At 38.7% G+C, this 22,442-nt stretch overlaps 1 protein-coding gene across 1 annotated transcript in view; it reads right to left on the reverse strand.

The window, feature by feature from the left end:
- Positions 1-21,943, reverse strand: part of Nbeal1 (neurobeachin like 1) — a 106,732-nt gene extending 84,789 nt beyond the window's left edge. The window contains exons 1-5 of the mRNA XM_032901807.1: positions 20,855-21,943; positions 8,538-8,629; positions 7,825-7,986; positions 4,085-4,166; positions 3,073-3,200 (exon numbers count right to left, since the gene is read on the reverse strand). Of these exons, the coding sequence (XP_032757698.1) occupies positions 3,073-3,200; positions 4,085-4,166; positions 7,825-7,986; positions 8,538-8,629; positions 20,855-20,905 (515 nt within the window). The 5' untranslated portion in view covers positions 20,906-21,943. The remainder of the gene's footprint in view (positions 1-3,072; positions 3,201-4,084; positions 4,167-7,824; positions 7,987-8,537; positions 8,630-20,854) is intronic.
- Positions 21,944-22,442: the final 499 nt, after the last annotated feature.

Here is a 22,442-nt window from a genome sequence, read left to right on the forward strand (position 1 = left end):
AGATAATTTAGTCTATCCTGAGCAAAGCAAAAATCTTTATGGCAGGAAAAGTGAAAAGAAGTTATCCCTAGAAAAAGAGAGATATTAAAGTTTAATGGATGGGCCCAGGACCTACTCAGGACCTTCCCATTACTACTTAGACAAAATGTCTTGACACAATGTGAGTAATTTCATTAGCCTGGAAGATGCTTTTAGATGAGATGACTTGGTACATTTGTGAACTCATATATTTTTCATGAGATGAGTGACAGAAGACAAAACCAAAAAACAAACAAAACCTTCAGTATCAGAAACTTCTGTCTTGGGGTTTCATCGGCAGTTCTGGCTTTCCCAAGTGTCACCCTGTCACTCTTCAGACTGAAGCTGTTCCTCAGGTTCACTCAGATCTATCTCAAGCCTGCTCACCTACATGTCAGACTTGGACTTGTCAGGCTCCCTGCTGTGTGAGCTAATTTTATGAATATTAAATGCTTTCTTGCTCTCTGGCCATTTTGGTGGCTGCTCTTGGTTAGAGGGCTGTCTGTCCCCACACTTAAGGCAGAATGATGAGAGCCCCAAAGAGGAAAAAGTCTCAGGAGGCAGTCAACTCTAGATCTAACGTGTCAAGAAAAGTGGAAAGTAGGCGCTGGAATACAAGCAGACTAAAGATGGTCAGACAGAACAAACAAAATTACCCAGCTTTCAGGAACTCGAATACAATAGCATGCATGTTAGCCAAAACTGGTGTCCATCACTACAGTGGCAGTAATACTGAATTGGGTACAGCATGAAGAAACTTCCACAGAATACACTGTATTACAGTGTATATACAGTGTGTATACACTGGCCCTCACTGACCCAGGTGCTTCTGATATCACTAGAAGGATGCCAGAACAGACTGGTGAGAAGTAAACCAGGAAAAGGTTTTCTTTGACAAAACTAGACAGAACTTGTTTTTTAAAACAATTTTAAAAAATTCAAATTCCTATAGACATAATTATCTTATATATTCATTGATGCTGTTTCTGGAGAACTTTAACTTATACAATCAACTTTTTCAAAATACAAAGTTAAAAAAAATGAAGGGGCTAAAGTGATGCCTTAGCAATAAATAACACATGCTGCTCTTCCAAAGGACTGACGCTCAATTCCCAGCACCCAAATTGTGGCTCACCACTGTCTACAACTCCAATGCCCTCTTCTGGCCTCTGCAAACACTGTATGTGGTACATAGACATCTGTGCAAGTAAAGCATAAAATCTTTTAAATGTAACTTTTAAAAAGTATAAGGACAAGATTCTTCTGTTAAATAACTAAAGTACAAGTTATTGAAGGTTTCCAGTGATTGTGAACTTGACAAGATATAAAAATAGCCTGAAGACAAATCTCTGGGCTAGATTAGGTTCAGATGAAAGACCTACCTTAAATACCAGACTGAAGAAAGGGAGTGAGCACTAGAATTTTCTCTCTGTGTCCTGACTGCAGACCCGGTGTGACTACCTACCTCAAGCTCCTCCATCACAGTTCACCTGCCATGGTGACTGTACCCTGAAACCCATACCCAAACTCAACTGGGTTTAGTTTGAGTCCAAATGAACCTGTCCCGGCCAGGCAGTGGGAGCAAATGCCTTTAATCCCATCACTCAGGACAAGATGGCCTTAACTATGTAGCTAAAAATGAGCTTGAACTTCTGATCCTCCTGCCTCTACCTTCTCAAGTGCCAAAATATGTTCTGTTAATAAAATACATCATATAGAATATATGAGGTGTGCTATCACAGTCTGTATAAATGTTCTGTTATAAACTCTTCAACATCACGTAACAGTAGCTATTCAAAGTGCAAGTACAGGGACTCAGCAGATAAAGTGCTTGCTGTGCAAGTAGAAGGATCTGAGTTCCATCACCATTGCACACACAGCAGAGAGAAACAAGATGTCCTATAACCTCCACATGTGAACCAGATTCATACACAAAGGTAAACTGTCATACTGTGCCTGTAACCCTAGCAGTGGAAAGGAGGGCATATGAAGGTCTCTAGAGCTTGCTGCTTAAACAGTAAGAACCTGTCTCAAAAAATAAGGTGGTGCATGCCTCTTGATCTCTTTGGGTTAAATAAGGTGGTGCATGCCTCTTGATCTCTTTGGGTTAAATAAGGTGGTGCATGCCTCTTGATCTCTTTGAGTTAAATGTCTATGAAGCAGTTCCAAACCAGACAAGGATACAAAGTAAGACTCTGCCTCAAAAATTAAATTAAAGTAGGGTAGTATCTGAGAAAGACACTAAGTAAGCTACAGAGGTTACCAATCTCCAAGGATTAACCTGTTCCCACCCACCTCCCAGTGCTGGATTTATAAGCACATTCTGCAGAACCTAACCTTTTTATGTGGATTCTGTAGACCAAACTTAAGTTCTCATGCTTGTACAACGAGCATTTTACTAACTGAGTCATCTCCCCAACATTCCATATGTGGATCTTCTATGTACCTTTCCATATCCCTTTCACAGAACGATACTCTTTTAAGAATCACATACAGAAGACTCGAAAAACCCACAAATGTATGGCATGCAAGGTTCTGTTCTGTTAATGTATAATGTGTGCATGATGGATGTGTCACGCATGTGGGAATAAAGTCACATACAGTGTGCATAAAGGTCAAAAAACACACTTGGGCATCAATTTGGTTTTGAATTTTGTTAGAGATAGGATCTCTGTTGGTTTTCTACTATATGTGCCAGGTTAGCTCATCTGCAAATCTCCCAGATTTCCTTGTCTCCACTTTTCATTTCTACATAGGAATACTATGATTACAGATATTTCTGCTCTCATATCCTGATTTTACATAAATTCCAGGGATCTAAACACAGATCTTCATACATTTGTGGCAAGTGCAGTACCCACTAAGAGCACACTGAGCCATCTTCTCAAACCAACACTCAGTTTAAACATTATGGCCAAACTGGTGGTGCGTGCCTAGAATTTCAGCACTCCAGAGGTTACTGATTCTCTCCAACCTGGTCTATATATCAAGTTCCAAATCAGCCAAGGTTACATAGTGAGACTCAATCTCAGTATTATCATTTATAAGACGTACCCTGAAATTCTATGTCTCCAATTTCTATACGGATCATACAAGCTTTCACAGAAGGCCAATGCATGAATCACAAATTCTTCAATAGACGTCTGATCAGCCATTTCCTTCTCCTTTTTTTTGCTTTTTAACTGAGAATAAAATTAAACATAAAATTAAAGACATGTTTCATTAACCAGCTTACATTAAATCATTTTTATTAACATAAGCCTAACTTCCCCTTTGAGTCCTTAAAAGTTATTTAATCATATATACTAGATATATTTTCTAAATTATTAAGTTCTTCCTAGAGTAAGTTTAAATTAGCCAAACATCTTTGGAAATCATGTTTTTCAGTAAGATATATTACATAAGATGATTCATACACAAAATGAGACATTGTGTCATTTTAAAAACTACAAAAAATGTTAAAATAATGCATTAATAGCTACTTGTCGAGGGTTGGAGAGATGGCTCAGTGGTTAAGAGCACTGACTGCTCTTCCAGAGGTCCTGAGTTCGAATCCCAGCAACCACATGGTGGCTCACAACCATCTATAATGAGATCTGATGCCCTTCTGGTGTGTCTGAGGACCGCTACAGTGTATGCATATATATAAAATAAATAAATCTTTTAAAAAAATAGCTACTTGCCTACTTTTAGAAAATATAAGATTTGGGACTGGAGCAATGGCTCAGTGATTAAGAGATTGACTGCTCTTCCAGAGAACCCGGGTTCAATTCTCAGTACCCACATAGCAGCTCACTGTCTATAACTCCAGGTCTAAGGGAGTCAATATCCTCATATAGACAAAACTCCAATGTACATGAAATAAAAAGAAATAAATCATTAAAAAAAAAAAGAAAATATAAGATTTATAGAATGACTTACTGCCCTATTAATTTTAACTGTCTTTACAATTACTACCTTCTTTGAAAACACTTAGCAAGTTTAATTACAATACTAAAAAACTTTTAAAAAAGTAAATCCTTATCAGTGTCAGTAAGACAACGAAGAGGAATGTAGTCACACCTACTTGCTGAATATACAGTGTTGTCATGGTAATGACATGATTAATATAAGAGCAAGTCCCAATTTCTTCTACATTTGATAAATTCCTAGGAGATAAAAAGAGTAACATTTATTACATATGCACAATATGCTTCTAGTGTATTCGGCGTGAACTTCTGAGAACAGATGCTGGCAAATGAAACATCACTGATATTAAAGCAAGAAATGATACCACCTACAGTACTGCCACTATACGAGACATGTACCATTACTGTTTTTACTCTGACCTCTGAATTGTAGTTCCCTTTTTCTGACTTACATCATGTTTTGTAAACTGTATCAGAGGTCCATGACACAAAGGGCATGGCTTATCATCTTTAAATATTCTAATACTACATCCTGTTTAGAGAGCCCATAAGTACCTGAGCTGGGACACATACTGCGGTAATTTATGACACAATTATCTCTTGGCTTTATTGTTAAAAGTTAAGCTTATTAGTTCTCTGGTCTGAGACACTGACCTAGAAGATACTTTATATCTTGAAATCCAGTAGATGCTCACAGAACAGGAAAAAATAACAGACTTCACTACTTAGAAATTAAATTAGCATGACATCTTAGCTGTTTATCCCTTTCTCTAATACGAGAACACTTTAAATTCTCTGTACAGGGACATCTGGCCCAGTGGTTATGAACACATGCTGATCTTTCACAGAATCTGAGTTTAGTTCCCAGCACCCGAATCACCTAGCTCACTACCACCTGTAACTCTAGCTTCAGGGGATGACATCCTCATCCAGCTTCTGCAAGTACCTGTCATATGTATAGACACATATACACATATTTTTTTAGTGCATTCTTTTATTGGATACATATAATTTTAAAAAGTGTTTTTAAAGTCTGAAGTCTGCACACAGCTCACAATGCACTGATTATACCTAGTAAGCACACGGAAACTCTTCACTCAGCGCCAGCAGCCATGGAAACTTTCATTTTCACCTGTTCATTTTTGTAAGACAAAAGTAGAAAATGGAGCAAACACTGGCAAGGATGTTCAAACCTCCAAGCAGGTGGGAATTTAAATTACAATACTCTGGAAAATAGTCTGGCTGTTTCTCAAGAGATTAAAAATTCAACATCCTTGAGGCTGGCAAGATGGCACAAAGGGTAAAGGCATCTATCTGCCAGCAAGCATGACCAACCTGAAATGAAATGGAATCTTTTATTCTTATTCTTAACAGATCTAACATATAGTTTATTCAATATACCAAACATATACTGGCTAACTATAGCTTAAATACAAGTGAAATGAATTACAGTGCTATTGTGGTTTTGGTTTTCTGAGTTCTTTTTTCTTTTGTATGTAAGAGTGTTTTGCCTGCATATACATCTGGGTACTACCAGCATGTCCAGAGTCCTCAGAGGCCAGAAGGAGTCACAACCCCTTCAACTGGAGTTAGAGATGGTTGTGAGCCACCATTCAGGTTCTAGGAGATTAGCCTAGGTACTCTGAAAGAGCAGGATACACACTCTGAGCCACCTCTGAGGCCAGGAAAGACAACAACGCTGTCAGAGAATACAGGGAAAGACCTAAGGGCTCCTCGGCTGACTGGCGATGTTACAAATGAAAAACTAAAAGCATAATTCATTGGGGAAAAAAAGACTTATTAAAATTAAAAACTTCTATGCCTCAAAACACAGTATTAAAAGAATAAAAAGACTGGCCCACTGTGGTAGCTCATGCCTTTAATATTAGCACTCAGTAGGCAGAGGCAGGTGGATCTCTGAGTTCAAGGCCAGCCCAAATTCTAGGACAGCCAAGGACACACAGAGAAACTCTGTCATGAAAAACAAAAACAACAAAATGTACCAATCACCTGAAAAAAACCTGTGCATCAAAACATTCACAGACCAGTAAAAATAAAAACAATCCAATTTTAAAACTGGGCAAAACTCTGGAAGGTGAGAGACCCTCAGGACTCAATGGAGGTGACCAACAGTGGGAGAGAAATAGATAGGTGATGCCTTAAGTGGAGGGACAGGGTTACCAACCCACAGTCAAAACTTCTGACCCAGAATTGTTCCTGTCTAAAAGAACTACAGAGACAAAAATGAGAAGAGACTGAAGGGAAAGCTGTCCAGTGACCAGCCCAACTTGGGATCCATCTCATGGAGGGACACCAAGACCTGACACTATTACTGATGCTATGGTGTGCTTATGGACAGGAGCCTGTTCTCTGAAAGCTGCCCTAGCAGCAGCTGACTGAGACAGACACAGATACTTATACCCAACCAATGGACTAAAGTCAGGGACCCCTGTGGTTGAATTAGGAGAAGGACTAAAAAAGCTAAAAGGGAGGGTGGCCCCATAGGAAGACCAGCAGTCTTAACTAACCCAGACTCCTAGAAGCTCTCACAGGCCAGCCCAAAGACCCCACTGCATATATGCAAGAGAAACTTAAGGTCCCAGGGAAGGGGGATTTCTAGGGGGATGCACCCTTTCAGAGGCAAGGGGGAGGAGGAATGGGATGAGGAACTGTGGGGGGAGGGGACCAGGAATGTAAATAAGTAAAATAATTTTTAAAATAAAAAATGGGCAAAACTTATATAGATGCTTCATAAAAACATTATGACAGTCTCAAAAATAAAAAGAGGTTAGTTATTTTTTTTTTATCATTAAGGAAAAACAACGAAACACTATACACCTATTGCAACAGCCAAAATCTCAAAGACTGGCATATCAAATACTGAAAAAAATGTTCCTCATTCATTGATTGTGGAAATGTTACAAATATGTAACATAGCATTACTGTTCCTAGGTATTTTCTACATGGGTTGAAAAATACTCATGTAAAACCTGGACATGAATGTTTATAGCAGCCCCAAACTGGAAATAACTGGAATGCCCTTCAGCATGGGTGAGTAAGCAAGCAAACTGTGGTACTGCATGTGAGACAGTATTCAGCAATGAAAAGACACTTAGGCATGCTCAGTTTCTACAGCTCTTCTCAAGAAGCTCACACCCATGCGCTCCTGTGTGCCAGCCAGCATCATCTACTCAGCAAGGCTACTAAGAAACTCTCAAGTGGAAGGTGATGTCTCACCACTACCCCCACCTTTAATCCCAGCACTCTTAAGGCAGCGACAGGTAGATTTCTGTTAAGTTCGGGATTAGTTTAGTCTACCCTGTAAATTCTAGGCCAGATGGACTACATAGTGAGACTATCTTAAAAAAATAAATAAATAAAATGTTGTGTATGCAAACTTTTATACACACAAGTGTACACATTTACAAATGAAAAGCATACAAAAATATTAGCATAATCATATCTTGCTGAAATAAAAGCTTCTGCCACGGTCTTTAAAGTTCCTTAAGTTTATTCTTTTTTTTAAACAATGATTTTACTACACTTCTCAAGATTTATTTTTGTGTATACAGCGTACACTGTACTGGCCATAAAGGACAAAACTGTAGGGAGCCGGTTCTCTTTCCACCATGCAGGTCCAGAAGACTCAGCTCAGGTCACCAGGTTTGGCTGCAGGTGCCTTTACCCACTGAGCCATCTTGATAGCACACATTTAAAATTCTTGCCTGGTGTCTCTACAATTAGGTACAGTAATTACGAAGCTTTTCAGTGTGCAAAACAATCATGCTATAAAAGATATACACATTCTTAAAGAGCCATACAAACAAATATCACTAGCAAGTATTACTATTATTATTTTGGAAATAATTGTGCTGAAATTTTACTTTATATCAGATACCTGCAAAGAATAATGAAGAATTTGACAAGCAGAATCGACAATGCTTGTTGCTGTTCCTCTAATCCATCTGCTGTTTTCTGAACACAATGTAGCAGCTGGATCCTCAGAACCTGCAGAATATTATCAGGAAGCAGAGATATTCCTGGAGGCATATCATCTACCCTGTAAAATATGAGCAAGTGTTGGAACTTAAGACATATAAACAAACAGATCAATGAATGCAATAAAAAATGTTAAGTGTGGATAATTCAAGTAAAAGCAATCCTGTGGAGGACTCTGTCTTCCACTTGTAAGCCCGGTACTAGTGTCAGAAACTAAGTAAATTGCAGACCACCAAGAGGGTAGTAGCTCACCAAAGTAAAGAAGAGCCATGTATAATATTTCCCAGCAACACAGCTATGATCACAGAGCAGTATTTGTCCTGAGAACATGGTCATGCAGAGAGTACAGAGACTGTTAGCATGGCTGCTCTACTTGTAATATGTCAATAAAATCCTTTTGCCAAAGGATTCTCTTTCCACCATACGGGTCCAGAAGACTCAACTCACTTGCCCACTGGTGATAAATGAGTGTTTTTTTGTTTTTTGTTTTTTTTTTCTCTTTTTTCTTTTTTTTTCCGGAGCTGGGGACCGAACCTAGGGCCTTGCGCTTGCTAGGCAAGCGCTCTACCACTGAGCTAAATCCCCAACCCCTAAATGAGTGTTTCTACATACCTTGTAGGCAGCTTTTCAAAGTCAACATCTAAAAACTGTTCATAACTTAAAACAAAATTGTCCAACCACAGTCTCAGGTAATCTGGATCTTTCTGAAATGAAAAGATCATCACATACTAAGTTTACTTATCAGAAAAAGCAATGCTTTTATATCTACATAACTACCTAACGTGGAAATAACACTTGTTTGAGGCAATCAAATTTCAACATGTAATTTAGGAGTTTAGTACTTAATCATTAAACATCACAGTTTAAGCACTGATCTAAGACAAAGGGATCACTAGCAAGTTGATTCCATAAAAGCATTTCACTAGAATTTAGAAACTTTTTTTAAAGATTTATTTATTTTATGTATGCAAGTACACTGCCACTGTCTTCAGGCACACCAGAAGAGGGCATCGGATCCCATTACAGATGGTTGTGAGCCACCATGTGGTTGCTGGGATTTGAAATCGGGACCTCTGGAAGAGCAGTCAGTGCTCCTAACCACTGAGCCATCTCTCCAGCCCTAGAATTTAGAATCTTAAAGAATGTTCCCAAAACACACGGCAACTGCTGATCTTTGGGGGTCTGTTTTCTACTACTACATCAAAATCAGATTATAAATTACCACCATCTATATAACTTCACCAGACAAATCAGAAGAAAGAAATATTTTAAGGAATGAATAGCATCTATAAGAAATTTTCTAAGACATTACTTGTTTTTTTATGTTTGAAACTAGGTCATGTATCTATTCATTCACTCATCTATCCATAGGGATAACGCTCCGAAAGTATAAGTAACTGGGGCTCTCATTAGATTCTTTATAAAAAGCAGAGGGATACTTCTTGGTAAAAGTGAGACATAAAACCGTCACACAACACTATAAAAATTTAATGTATTTCTCTTCATGTTTTATTTAGCAACTCTCTGGTATCTGGTTCAAATTCTATACCAACACTGTAGCACTGATCTACATTCTAAGCCCTCACTCAGACTCTAAAGGTCAGTACTACCAAGCAAGTATAGAATTCTCAGGAAACTCAACAATTACAAAGAAGATACTTCATTTAAGAAATATCTGTTATTACCTGGAACAGCAGGCATTTTTAACCTATTATTTATACCTTAAACTATCCAGAATGGGTTTAGTTTTCCTAATTTTACAGGTTACAAAAGGATATGTAACTTGCCCAAAGTCATAATTGAGAAACTGATAGTGCTACAAGGATACATGAATCCAACAGTCCCATTCTACTATACCACACTGGCTGTAAATCATGCATGGAGACAGGATGGAAATTTAGTAGGTTAAAAAAAGAAAAGAATGGGTTCAGTCAAGATCTATCAAGTTTAGGCTATAAAAAGTTAATACACAAAATAATCATATCTCATTCAGCCTAGAAGAATCTGTAGGTGAACTACACTTTACCACCAAAGGCCATAGAAAGAAAGATCCTTACATCAGAAACAATAGTGATTATGTTATTTCTCCTCAGTGTAAAACGATAAATATGCAACTACCTGGAGCTCTCTTTAGCAGACTTTCTTTTTTTTTTCCCCCTTCAGTCTTATCTTTATTCATTCATTCATTTATTCATTCATTCATTGACTTAAAAAAACAGGAGAGTCCTGCAAGCTGTGGACTCAAGGGCTGTCTATTTCCTGGATGGCAACCAAGAGACACTCAGACCTCCACACATAGTGAAGCCTTCTCTCAACCTCAGACCATTCCAGATGCTTGGGAAGAGGACCAAGATGAGGGGAGTAAGTATTGTGCACTATGGAAAGTCAAGTGGATAGGCCGAGATTTTGTTTTAGCAGACTTTCTAACAGAACAGCCTGTTAACCTCTTAGTCATTCTCGTGATTAAGTTCAGCATGCTGAAACACTACAGCAAGACCTTATCTCCCTTATTTGTACATTTACAAACACGATACAAAAATGTAGTGAGGATTCCAAGAGTGCTATGGTCACTTTAATGTCACCCAGACTTAAGCTCCAGTATCAGGAGGCAAAGGCTAGAGAACTTTATTGTTTGAGGCCAGTTTGGTCTAATACTGAGTTCCAGGAAAACCAGGGTTACAAAGTGAGTCCCTATCTAAAAAAAAACACAATTTTTTTAATGGTTTTTTTTTTTTTTTCTTTTTTTTTTTTTTTTAGATTTATTTTATTTATTATATATAAGTACACTGTAGCTTTCTTCAGACACACCAGAAGAGGGCATCGGATCTCTTTACAGATGGTTGTGAGCCCCCATGTGGTTGCTGGGAATTGAACTCAGGACCTCTGGAAGAGCAGTTGGGTGCTCTTAACCGCTGAGCCATCTCTCCAGCCCAAAATAACACAATTTTAAAAAATAAAATTAAAATCAAAAAGTTGACATACCAACAAAATAAAAAGATGTCAACTACAGAATATCAACAATAATCAAGATCTATGACCTGATTATCATAGACATTTTCTGAAATTAAAAGTAGCCTAATATCTGAATCTCAATGTACTCATACAAAACTACTCAGTAACTGCATTAATATATTCTAATAGTCACAGACATGCAATACTGCAAACAGCACCAGAGAATTTAGAGAAAAAAGAAAAGTCAATTATACTGACTTATGAGCCAAAGTGATTCTATGTAAAAGCATACATACACATCTTAGCTCCAGAATCTAAAGCAATGGAGAAAATTCAGTCCTACTATTAAAATAAGGAACAAGTGGTGGCCTTAACTCCAATATGGAGTATACACTGGAGTTACTAAACAATTTAAATATAAAAGAGAGAGCAAGTAGCAGAATTAGTAGAGCATCCTTATTGACTTTCGAATATGAAAAGCTGACCTCATTGTCTTGTCACAATAAAGAACAAACTCTGATACTCTCTTGAGATTTAAAAAAAAAAAAAAAAAAAAAGCCCTTGGTCCTGTGAAGGCGCTCAGTTTCCCCAGTGTAGGGGAATGCCAGGGTCAACACCCTAGTGGGAGTGGGTGGGAGTGGGAGCATCTTCATAGAAGCAGGGGGAGGTGGGGAAGAGGCATGGGAGAAGGGGGGAAAGCCAATAACATATGAAATGTAAATACATAAAATATCCAATAAAAAAGATTTTATAAAAGAAAAATTATACAAAAATAAAAATTTTCAAGAGCACAGAGCCAAAAGAAATAGGGCGGCCTGGGTTGGTGGGAGAGGAAAGGAATACAAGCATGGCAATGTAATTCTCTGGAGGTGGATTGGAGCAGCAACCACTTAGTTTTCAGAATTGCCATGAACTGCTGCTATGCCCTTTCCTCCCTTTCCTGAAATCTTTCCTGTGGAACTCCCATTTGTTTTAACAATCTCTGTCAGCTTTGTGAGGGGCATATGTTGACAGTGTCTTCTGAATTCAGTGTCAAGAGAAGTCACAATTGGAGGTGATGATATATATCACAAGTCCTGGCTCAAGACTGAGTGCATAAGTACATAAGTTTCTAAGTTACTGAGATAAGCTAAGCGTGCATGTTACACATAGGAAGGATAACTGTGATCAAGAAAGCAGACTGACACAGAATGGAGTTTTGGTCACAATTCATACTTTACAGTAAAAGTTTTTAAAGGGAGTATGGTGTTGAAGGCTTTGGGATTTGTTTTTGGCTTCTTGAATCAGTCTATGTAGCTCTGACTAACCTGTAACTAACTCTCTATGGAGATCAGGCTGGCCTTGAACTTGGGAGATCTGCCTGCCTTTGCTTGGCTTACAGAGCCATCACTCCCAGCTCCCTGTAGTAAACCTGCCCCATAATTTCACAGTAAAGGAAAGTGCTGTAAGGGCAAATCCACATGCAGATACGATAACTGTCAAAGCTTTATTTCTAGCAGGACAATAGTGGTGCATACCTTCAATGCCCACAACCCAGGAGGCAGAAGCAAGAGGATCTTGAGTTCAAGGCCAGCCTGGTCTACAGAGTGAGTTTCAGCACAGCCAAAGCTACCCAGAGAAATCCTGTCTCAAACAAACAAGCAAACAAAAAGTTTTACCTCTAAAATTGCAGCTTCAAGGAGCTGTCACAAGTTGGTTTCTGGGATGTCTAACTTATATGCAAAAAATCTTTAAAGTTTGTGCTATTCATACAAATTTGTAAGCTACTTTAATCAGAGTAGGGGTCCCTATCTTGTAAATAGTATTGTTATGGAAACGTTTACAATTATTCAACTTATGGAATAGTAAGTTTCTTGTGTGTTATACATACATACATGTTTAATTCTCTAGAATTACAGATGGATTTTTGGAAATCTGAAACTGTTACAATGTTCTAGATGGCAAAGTGCTGTCATACCAAGAACCAATATTCTTGACCAATTGATAAAAAAAAAAAAAAGTCAAGAGTAAACCTTTTACATGGTAAAAGCAGCATGGTAACAAATTCAAGTCTAAATTTAATAAAGTAAAATAAAATGGGAGGACAAGCAGCTTATAGCTCAACTGCTTAGCATTCATGGGGCCTGGATTCAATCCCTAATATAATTAATAAAGAACTTGTATTTTTAACATCTTTCATCATCACTCTTTTTGAATGCTTTTACTGACACTACCAATAACCTTTGAAAAATGAGTCCAACAGATACTCCACAATGTTTGGGGGATTATTCTTAGAGAGGGACAGGGAGACAGAGACAGATAAACAGACAGAAAGGATATGTGTATGCCCAAGCATCCATATAAAGTTCAGATAATAACCAGGGGTGATGGTCCTTACCTTCCACCTCATTTGAGGCAGGGTCTCTTGTTCACCACTGAGCACACTCAGACTAGCTGGTCCATAGGCTTCCAGAATTCCCCTGTCTCACTGTAGACTAACTAGGATTACAGATGTCTCTACTGCAGCAGGTACCTGACCACATCAGAACTCTAGCTCTTAGACTTCTAAACAAGCACTTTAGTTACTGAGCTCCTCAGCCCTAATTTTTGGTTTTGTTATGGAACTCAGAATTCTCCTGTCTCAGCCTCCTGAGTACTAGAAGTACATAAGTGCACCACTGCACCCAGGCTTCCAAATGCTTGCCTCAAGAGTTATGGTGCATTCTGCTGGACTACTCCCTGCTCCATAATACCAGTCTACTTCCTGAGGAACCAATACTCCTAGTTCTCTCACTCAAACTCCTGAACATGCATTTTGTTTGTTAAAGGAATGGTTAACATTGGACTTCTCTCTAATCCTAAGTAAAAGTCTAGGGCTTCCAGATTTTTGCCCTTTTCCTTATATACTTATATAGTTAATTTCCAATATAACTCTCAAATATTTATTTTTAAGACAGACCCCCCCCTTTTGAACTCCATATCTACATACGAAGTACTTGAATGTCCCTCAGGGACTAAAAACTCAGAATGCTTACCTGAAAATCTAGTGATCTTGTACTAGCTAACTTTGTGAATAAACTGCCAAAGTATCAGTTCCCAAAACTTGGTTACTCTTCAAACTCTTTGTAACTAAGCACAATGCTACAAAGACCAAGTGCTACATCCACTACCAACTACCAGGCAAATTTAGATATCAATAGAATAACAAAAAAAAAACAAAACAAAACAAAACAAAAAAAAAAAACCACCAAACTGGATCTACCTGCTTCTGCATTCTGAATGCACAGATTAAAGGCATGCACCATGCCCAGCCCAACAATAAAATAAGTTTTATGCCACCTTAACTTTATTTCAGAGTATTGTGTGATGAACACAAACCAAGCTATATAGGTAGTGGTCATTTCCTAAAGACAAACTTTCAGGTCTACTGATAATAAAATATTTATTTCTTACTTTCACATCTAATGTCCTAAAAAAACATTAAAAGCCACCAGTACAATTTTTCAAAAAGAGGCACATGATTTTTTTTAATCTAAATAAAACAGGACTAAATAAAAGCAAAACTTTTATTCTGAAAAAGAACTTTACTGTGAGCTCACTGCAAAACTATCTGTTTTAGTCATAGTCCAGATTTAGAAGGACAAAGGGCAACAGCAGGAAATGAAGCATCACCAAGGTCCAAAGCAAACTTGGTTTAAAGTTGGGGAAAATAAAAATTCACATCATTATTCAAGATAACTAAGCACTAAGCTTGAAGGCCAATCTTTTGAAAGTTAATATATTAGCCCAACTTCATTACCACCAAAAAGAGAAAAACTGTCTTTGGCTGTAAATATATAAAGGCCAATGAAAATTATGATACAAAAATACTAATAACTGCATTTTCTTACTGTTAATATACTTGTAAATAAACTCATTTTTTTCCTCAACAACTTTGAGAGGTAAATAAAATTGTCTTTATTTCTCCCATTTGGCAGGTGAGGAAATAGAAATGTAAAGAACCCAATGCCCTGATTTGAGGTCCTTAAGAGGAAAAGCAAAACTAGAACTAAATTTTGGATCCACTAATTTCTATTAGCTCCACTAAAGTTTTTCAATGTAATCTGAATCTCAACAATAACAGAAAAAAACAGAACATCTCTACAGCACCAGTGCTTGCGAGGACGAGGCAGGAATGCTAAGAGTTCCAGCCGAGTGGGAGCACTTGCTGGTCTGTAGAAGGCCAGGGCTCAATTCCCAAGGCCTAAATGATTAGTCACAACCATCCACACCTCCAGTTCCAGGGAATCCAATAACGTCTTCCGCCTTCCACAGCACCGAGCACACACTTAGTATGCATGCATGCATGTAGCCAAAACATTCACACATAAAATAAATTTAAAAAATGTTAAGAGTTCTATGCCAGCCTGGGATTAATGAGACTCTATCTAAAACACAAAATAACTAATGAACCCTGCCTTTCAACCTAGATTGCACTTTCCAAAATGTCACCTTCCTATCACTGCGATAATTTGTGCCAGCAAGAACAAAAATGCACTCAAACATTTTATTTATGTTTGAGTGGTTTGCCTCTGTGTATGTCTGTGCACCACATGTATGTCTGATGCCCAAGAAGGCCAGAAGAGATCACGGAATCTCTTGGGACTAGAGTAACAGACATTTGTGAGCTTCATGTGATTCTGGGAATCCAACCCAGATCTCCTGAAGAGCAGCCACTCTCAACCACTGAGCTATCTCTTCTACCCCCAAATAAACTTAAATCTTACTCAAGAATTTGAGCGCTCAATTTCTCATTTACATACCCTAGCAACTAGCTGCCCCATACCTACATGTCTGGTAGAAATGCATCTTAGTCAAGCCTGATAGTGCATGTCCATAATCCCAGCTACTTAGGAGGTTCAGACATGAAGAGGTCAAAGTTCAAGACCCTGCCTAGGCTACAGAATGAGTTCAAGACTCCGCTGGGCAATTTGGTAAGACACTACTGAAAATAATAAAATGTAAAAGGGCTAAGGATACAGTTCAGAAGTAGAGATGTGCCTACTATCTGCAGGGCCCTAGGTTCAATCAGTAACACTAAAAATATAGGAAGGAAGGAAGGCAGGCAGGCAGGCAGGCAGGCAGGCAGGCAGGCAGGCAGGCAGGCAGGCTGGCTAGGAAAGGGCAGTAGTTAGAAGCAGGGAGAAGGCACAAATATATAAATTCCCAAAAGATGCTTAATAATTAAACTGGTATAGTTATATAAAACTTATGTCTTTTTCTTTCTGTCTTAAGATTAAGCAAAGAAATGTCAGAAGACACTAAACAGTTGTCATTTGACTGTCTACTCTTAAATACATCCAGAGAAGCAGTTGCCAACTAATACAGTAAAATTAGACAGTAGATTAGGGCTGTTCAAATGTAATGTTTAACTTTTAAGAGCTATTCAAAATATAATGTCCTGTCAATGAAATCCTTGACCCTGGGTGGGGATGACTATTTGAAAGCAAGGAAGTTCGGACTACACATCACTTGAAACAGTGGTCAGTCAGCTCAACTACTACCATCAATCCCAGAGAACAGGAGTAGTGTTCCTTCTTATCATCCTTCCTATACAATAACTATTACATAAAGCTAACAAAATTGCAATTAAACCCTCTTCCCAGAAGGACAAGGTAAGATAGGCCTGAAATATTTTGTAGCAAAACAAACTGTACACCACAAAGTGAGGGGAGATAAGATAGACAGACAGACAGACAGATATCAGCCTGCCTTGATTATTTCATGCACACATGTATTAAAAATTAGAATACACTCCATAAATACTTATTAATTTAAGGAAAAAACTATTATACTCTTGAAGATGGGGGAGGGGGGTATAAGATGAGGAACAGTCAGAGGGTGGACAGTAGGAAGTAGGGGAGGGGAATAAAGACTGGATTATAAAAAAAATTAAAGAATAAAAAAAATTCAGAAAAAAATTACCAAGTGTTTTAAATGTTCAGTTTAATGTATGAGGATTCACCTGCTAAAATAGAAACTTCTCAGAAGACTTTAATCTCTAGTATTTAGTCTTACAACTGAACTCAGATCAATTATTCATATTATAGTCCACAGCATTCCTTCTACAAAGCAGTATAAACCAAGGGTACATTTACTAAACTTTCCAACTACTTAGTGGCCATGTCAAACATTACAAGAGTGGCCTACTAACAACACACTGAAATACATGTCCCATCAGTGGCAAATAGGAAAAATGTCTTAACTTCTTTGCCATAAAAACAGACTTTCCTGATCTTCAAGTATTTCTTCTGTGACTAGGTATGTAAACAATGTTTTGTGTACACACACACAAAAAAAAGAAAGAAACAAAAAACAAAACCAAGTAGGGCAGCAAAATGGTAAACACTTTAAATTTTAATCATTAAAAAAAACTTGGTACTCCAGAAAAACTGGTCATTTTGTTAATCAAGTCATTGTTCTGCAAATTGACAAAAAGAATCACACATTATGCAACATGACTATCTTTTCAGGAACTGTCGTCAATAAATGGTGAAAAGTCATTTCCCTATCATCCTAACAAAAAAATGCCAGTACATTACAGAAGCGTGAAACCCTCACAAACAGGCAGCCACTGCATTTATGAATCACTATAGTCTTTCATGACCAATGAGAACCCTAGATTCATTAGCAAAATCCAGACTGTGGAAACTCTAGTCAAAAACTGCTTTCTACCACAAATAAATAGCAAAGGAAAGTATAGTAAAGGAGAACCTATAAGGTGTTACATATTCATTCAATAAGATACAGTACATATCATTTGTTTAAATATTTAATTATGCAGTGAAAATAAAATCTTATGAGATTAGCAGAAGAGTGAATATAAATACATCTTTTAAAATTTAAAGAATTATTCTAGTGTGCTGTTTTTTCTTTTCTATAATAATTCACTTCCAGGTTTTGTGCACTGCCTGCGAGCATGTCTGTGTGAAGGTGTCAGATCTAGGAGTTACAGAGGGTTGTGAGCTGCCACAAGAATGGTGGGATTTGATCCTGCGTTCTGTGGAAGAGCAGTCAGTGCTCTCAGTCACTGAGCTACCGCTCCAGCACCTATTCTACATTTTACAGACATCAGATATGTATTTTACAGATAAACTTTTTAAATATCTATAGGCAACATCAAAATTGTGTGGAATTTGATTTAAAAACATTCAGTAGAGATGGGGAACCTGGAAAGTTATAGTAACACTAGGATATACACTGATCATTGTTGAACTAAGTGACAAATAAAGTTTATTATGAATCCAAGCTCATGCATATTCAAAATTCCCATAATAAAAGTTTTTAAGGACAAGAACTAAAAGAGTTTATATAATAATTCACATTATGAAAAACCAAAACCAAAACAAAGCTACTTATCTCTCAAAGGTCAAAATCAAAAGAATAAGACTAAGACTAAGAATAAGCAGCAGCTAAAGAGAAGGCTCAATGATTTAGAGCACTGGTTGCTCTTCCAGAGGACCTAGGTGCAATTCCCAGCACACAACTGTTCATAATTTCAGTTCCGGGAAATCCAATGCCTTCTTCTAGAGTTCAAGGTCAGCATGGTCTACAGAGCAAAGTTCCAGTACAGACAGGGCTACCTAGAGAAACTGTCTCTAAAAATAAAACAAACAAACAAAAAACAAAAAATATCTAAACACTGGGTTAGTTTAACAAGCATCCTCCCTAAACAGGGTCGCAAAAGAAAACAGGAGAGCCGAAACTGGACCTCACAATTACAAGCCACAAGTCTAGAAATCTCTCAGAACTCAGATGCAGAAAACATTTTTAAAACATCTGACAAGTCTTCAAATTGTATGAAAACTCATCAAAAGTATAGATCATAAAGCAAAGAGACCTTAAGATGTGACCAGTGTTGATAAGGAAGTCCTGTTTTGAGGAACTACTAGAGAAGGAGCAAAAGCACAGCAGCTACGAAGTCCAGAGACCAGTGACGTATTAGCATCCTCCGCAGAGAGATGAGCTGAACTTGTGAGCTGTACGCTTGGTAGCTACCTGATTCAAGTGTAGAAGTTATTCTCTAACAGGTTTATTATCCATAAACTGGTAAAGTATTTAAAAAAAAATCACAATTTAAGCAACTACTTTTTGAAACATCACAAAATTAAATCTTAAGAGCAAACATGGTTTAATTTTAATCATAAAAATCATTATCTTCTGTCCATAAAGAGAGGCTCCAAAATTTGACAGTAGGGATACAGTACTTGCCTAGCATACTCAAGGCCCTGAATTCTATTCCCAGTACCATAAAGAAAGAGAGAGAGAGAGGAAAGGGAGGGAGAAAGAATTCATGACAAAAGATTTCATGTTTATATTCAGTAAGATAAATTTTAAAAATTCAGTATGTATTAATAACATACTATCTTTTCAATATATACTGTCATTTAATCTAACTAGGAAAAAACATAAGTAAAACAACATAATCTCATTTACTGTTTCTCATTCTGAAAATGGTGAAAATTAGTAAGTTTAATTTTTTTTAACAAGTCACTTTCAAATTATTGAACATTCATACTAAAATTTCATTTCAACTTTTGGCTAACATATTAGTGATATTTTCAAGTGTCTAGATGAAACAGATTCCTTTATTGGAAGGGGTGTTTATTTTTAAATTTCACATTTACATTTCAAGTCGTGTGCACGTTTGTGTAGATATGCATGTGCAGATATACACTTTAACAGTCACAACTGTCAAACCAGGGAGTCAAGGGAAATATAGTGAAAAGATGACTTCTTACAGGGTAATTGTTGTTTAATTAGCTGAGTGATATTTCAGAAACAAACTTGAATATATAATGCAAAACTATAGGCTGTGATCTGTGAACATAACCACACAGAACAAAGTTAACCAGCAGACTGACTAGGAATGGTTCTCTGACCACTGCCATATCTTCAAAGTCCTAACATAAATCCTAACTTGAGAACCAAGTTCCTACAGCCTTCTCAGTGGCCTAAAATCAAGCTTACTATGCAAAAACTCACATGAAAGAAGGCAAAGAAATTTATTTCCAAATGGCAAAATGGTTTAAAACATGGGACCTGCATCAGATACTTCTGAACTCCAAATTCACACCTACACCAGTTGTCACGAATAAAAGGATAATTACAATAACCACCTCACCAGACTCTAGTTAGTATCAAATGAGGTAATGCTAGTAGGTGCTAACATGTTAATCCCATAACCACCACCTCAATCAATAACCTTCAAAAAAAATTTAAAAGGTTGATGAAAAAAAGTTTAATGGCCACACAAAACTATCTTTACCCCCCAATTGAGGGAAGAAAAAATAGCATAAAAATAAAATATTTGAGGCAGGAAAGATGGCTCAATGGGTAAAACACCTGTCTGGAACTCCTGCTGACCTAAATTCAATCCTAGGAGCCTATGTAAATGTGAAGAGGGACAACCAAACCCACAGCACTGTCCTGACCTCTATAAAGTACCAAGGCACCCATGTGGCCCCCACACATCCTATACACTATATGAGTTTTATTTTTCTTTTATAGGCACAGTCTACCTATATAAATTTTGAGATCATTAAAGATATGTCAAAGAAAACTTTGTAAGTTTTTAATAGCAGGCCAATATTGTCAATATACTCAGATCTGAAAAAAATATGGTTTTTTAAAAATTAATTAATTTACTTCTCTCGCATGTTTTTTAAATTCAAGATAGAGAGGTGTTTGGGGTTTTGTTTTCAGATAGGGTCTTTCTATGCAGCCCCGGCTGTATCTGTTATGTTGCCGAGGATAGACTCGAACTCAAGTAACTCCACCTGCCCCTGCCTCTTCAGTTCTAGGACTCTGTTCTGGGACTAAAGATATGTGCCACCACACCTGCCAATTCAGGATTATCAATATGAACAAACACACTACACATTAAGGTCATAATGCTGGACACAAAGTTTTATAAGTGAGTATTTTTAAGTACAGAAATAAAAAGGAAAGTAAATTACCTTTGTACAATAAAGCATCCAAAGTTCAAAGAGCCTCTCTCTGGCTGCCATTCCGGCCTTTCACTCTGGCACTTTAATATATCCTCAAAAAAAAAGGTTCAAGACCACATCATGTTATTTTATTTTCCAAGTTTTTCAGCCGTTACAGTAAAGCTCAAAGCAGTGGGATAAACAAACAAAAACAAAAAAAAACAAAAACAAAAACAAAAAACAGAAAACGTAGAACAAATAATTGTCTCAGGTCAATAAGGGTCAATTTCAGCAACTACTCCAACATTCTTCATCAGTGGTAGCTGGTCTCATAAATAGGTCTGTAAAATACAAAAATACCCAAAGTTTTTTCAAGCCGTATTTGAAAAAAAAAAAAAAATCCAGATATCTGTCTGCCTTGCTTACCCCATTCAAAGGGATAAATTTTTAATGTGATTAGATATTCCAGAAACTCCTGTTTGGCATACCACGACTAACGATCAACATAAAATACTAAAATCTTCCAGGCAGATTCACAACCAAAACTGCGATAGATGGGAAGGAACACGACTCCCTAACTCATGTTTTCCCTTAACCCGGAACACAGATCAAACACAATAAATGTCCGAGATTTCTCGCCTGCTTCTTAAAAGTTTCTGGGAATGTTTGCTGCGTTGCAGGGCAGGGCGTGGGGGGGAGGGCCCGAGGAATTCCTAGTCTGTTTGTTTTAACTATCCACTGGCTGAAAGTCACCCTGCCTACCTGGCCTCTACCTCTCCACCCAAGAAGAAAGGGGCTCGTACATTCGTACACCGCGGCAAGGACCACCTCCGGGGGATCCCCCAACCCCTGCCTCGTAGCCGGCCCGGGACCTTTCCATTTCCTCCCCGCGTCCCCGTTAAGAACAAGAGAGACAAACGTCAGGCGTGCCAATCAACTTCAGAAGCGCGGCCCCGAGCGCTCTTGGACCCAAACCCGGGACCCACGCCAACCGGCCGCAGCCAGACCCGCCCGGGCCGGCCGCGCCCCCTTGCCCGCCGCCGCCCCTCAGGCTGCAGCACTGCGCCTTGATCGCCCCGGCCCTCCGGCCGAGCAACAGCCTCCGCCCGACCTCGGCATTCCCTCACCGCGCTCACAGGCCAGCCGCCGCCACCCCGCCGCGGGCTATCTTGCTGCCCTCCGCCCTGCCCGCGGCGAAGCCCCGTGTCACCCCGAAGCCGAGCGGGCGGGAGGCGGAGGCGGGGCAGCGCCGACGCGAGGCGGGAGGAGCCAGGGGCGGAGCAGCCCCTCGGCTAATCATTCCGGCCTCTCCGGATTTACCCGGCCCTCCAGCAGCCGCTCCTCAAGGGCCGCTTAGCCCGAAGCCCCGCCCCCGGCATGCCTGCGCAGCCGCAGTACCCTCGGCTCCGGGCTCAGAACACGGTCGGAGCCAGCCTGGACCCTCAGGTCAGTAGTCTCCCAGCTGGACGCGAGGACCAACGTGCTGACGTCGCGCCCCGCCCTGCTAGGTGGGGCGGACGGAACTTTCCTCGCCAGGCGTCGCCTCTGCGAATCAGCTGAGGGCCGGTGGCCCTGTGTTGGCATCGAGAGGATTTCGATTTGATTTCCTTGTAAAAAT

This window comes from Rattus rattus, chromosome 5, assembly GCF_011064425.1.
Source record: "Rattus rattus isolate New Zealand chromosome 5, Rrattus_CSIRO_v1, whole genome shotgun sequence".
Lineage (NCBI taxonomy): Eukaryota > Metazoa > Chordata > Mammalia > Rodentia > Muridae > Rattus > Rattus rattus.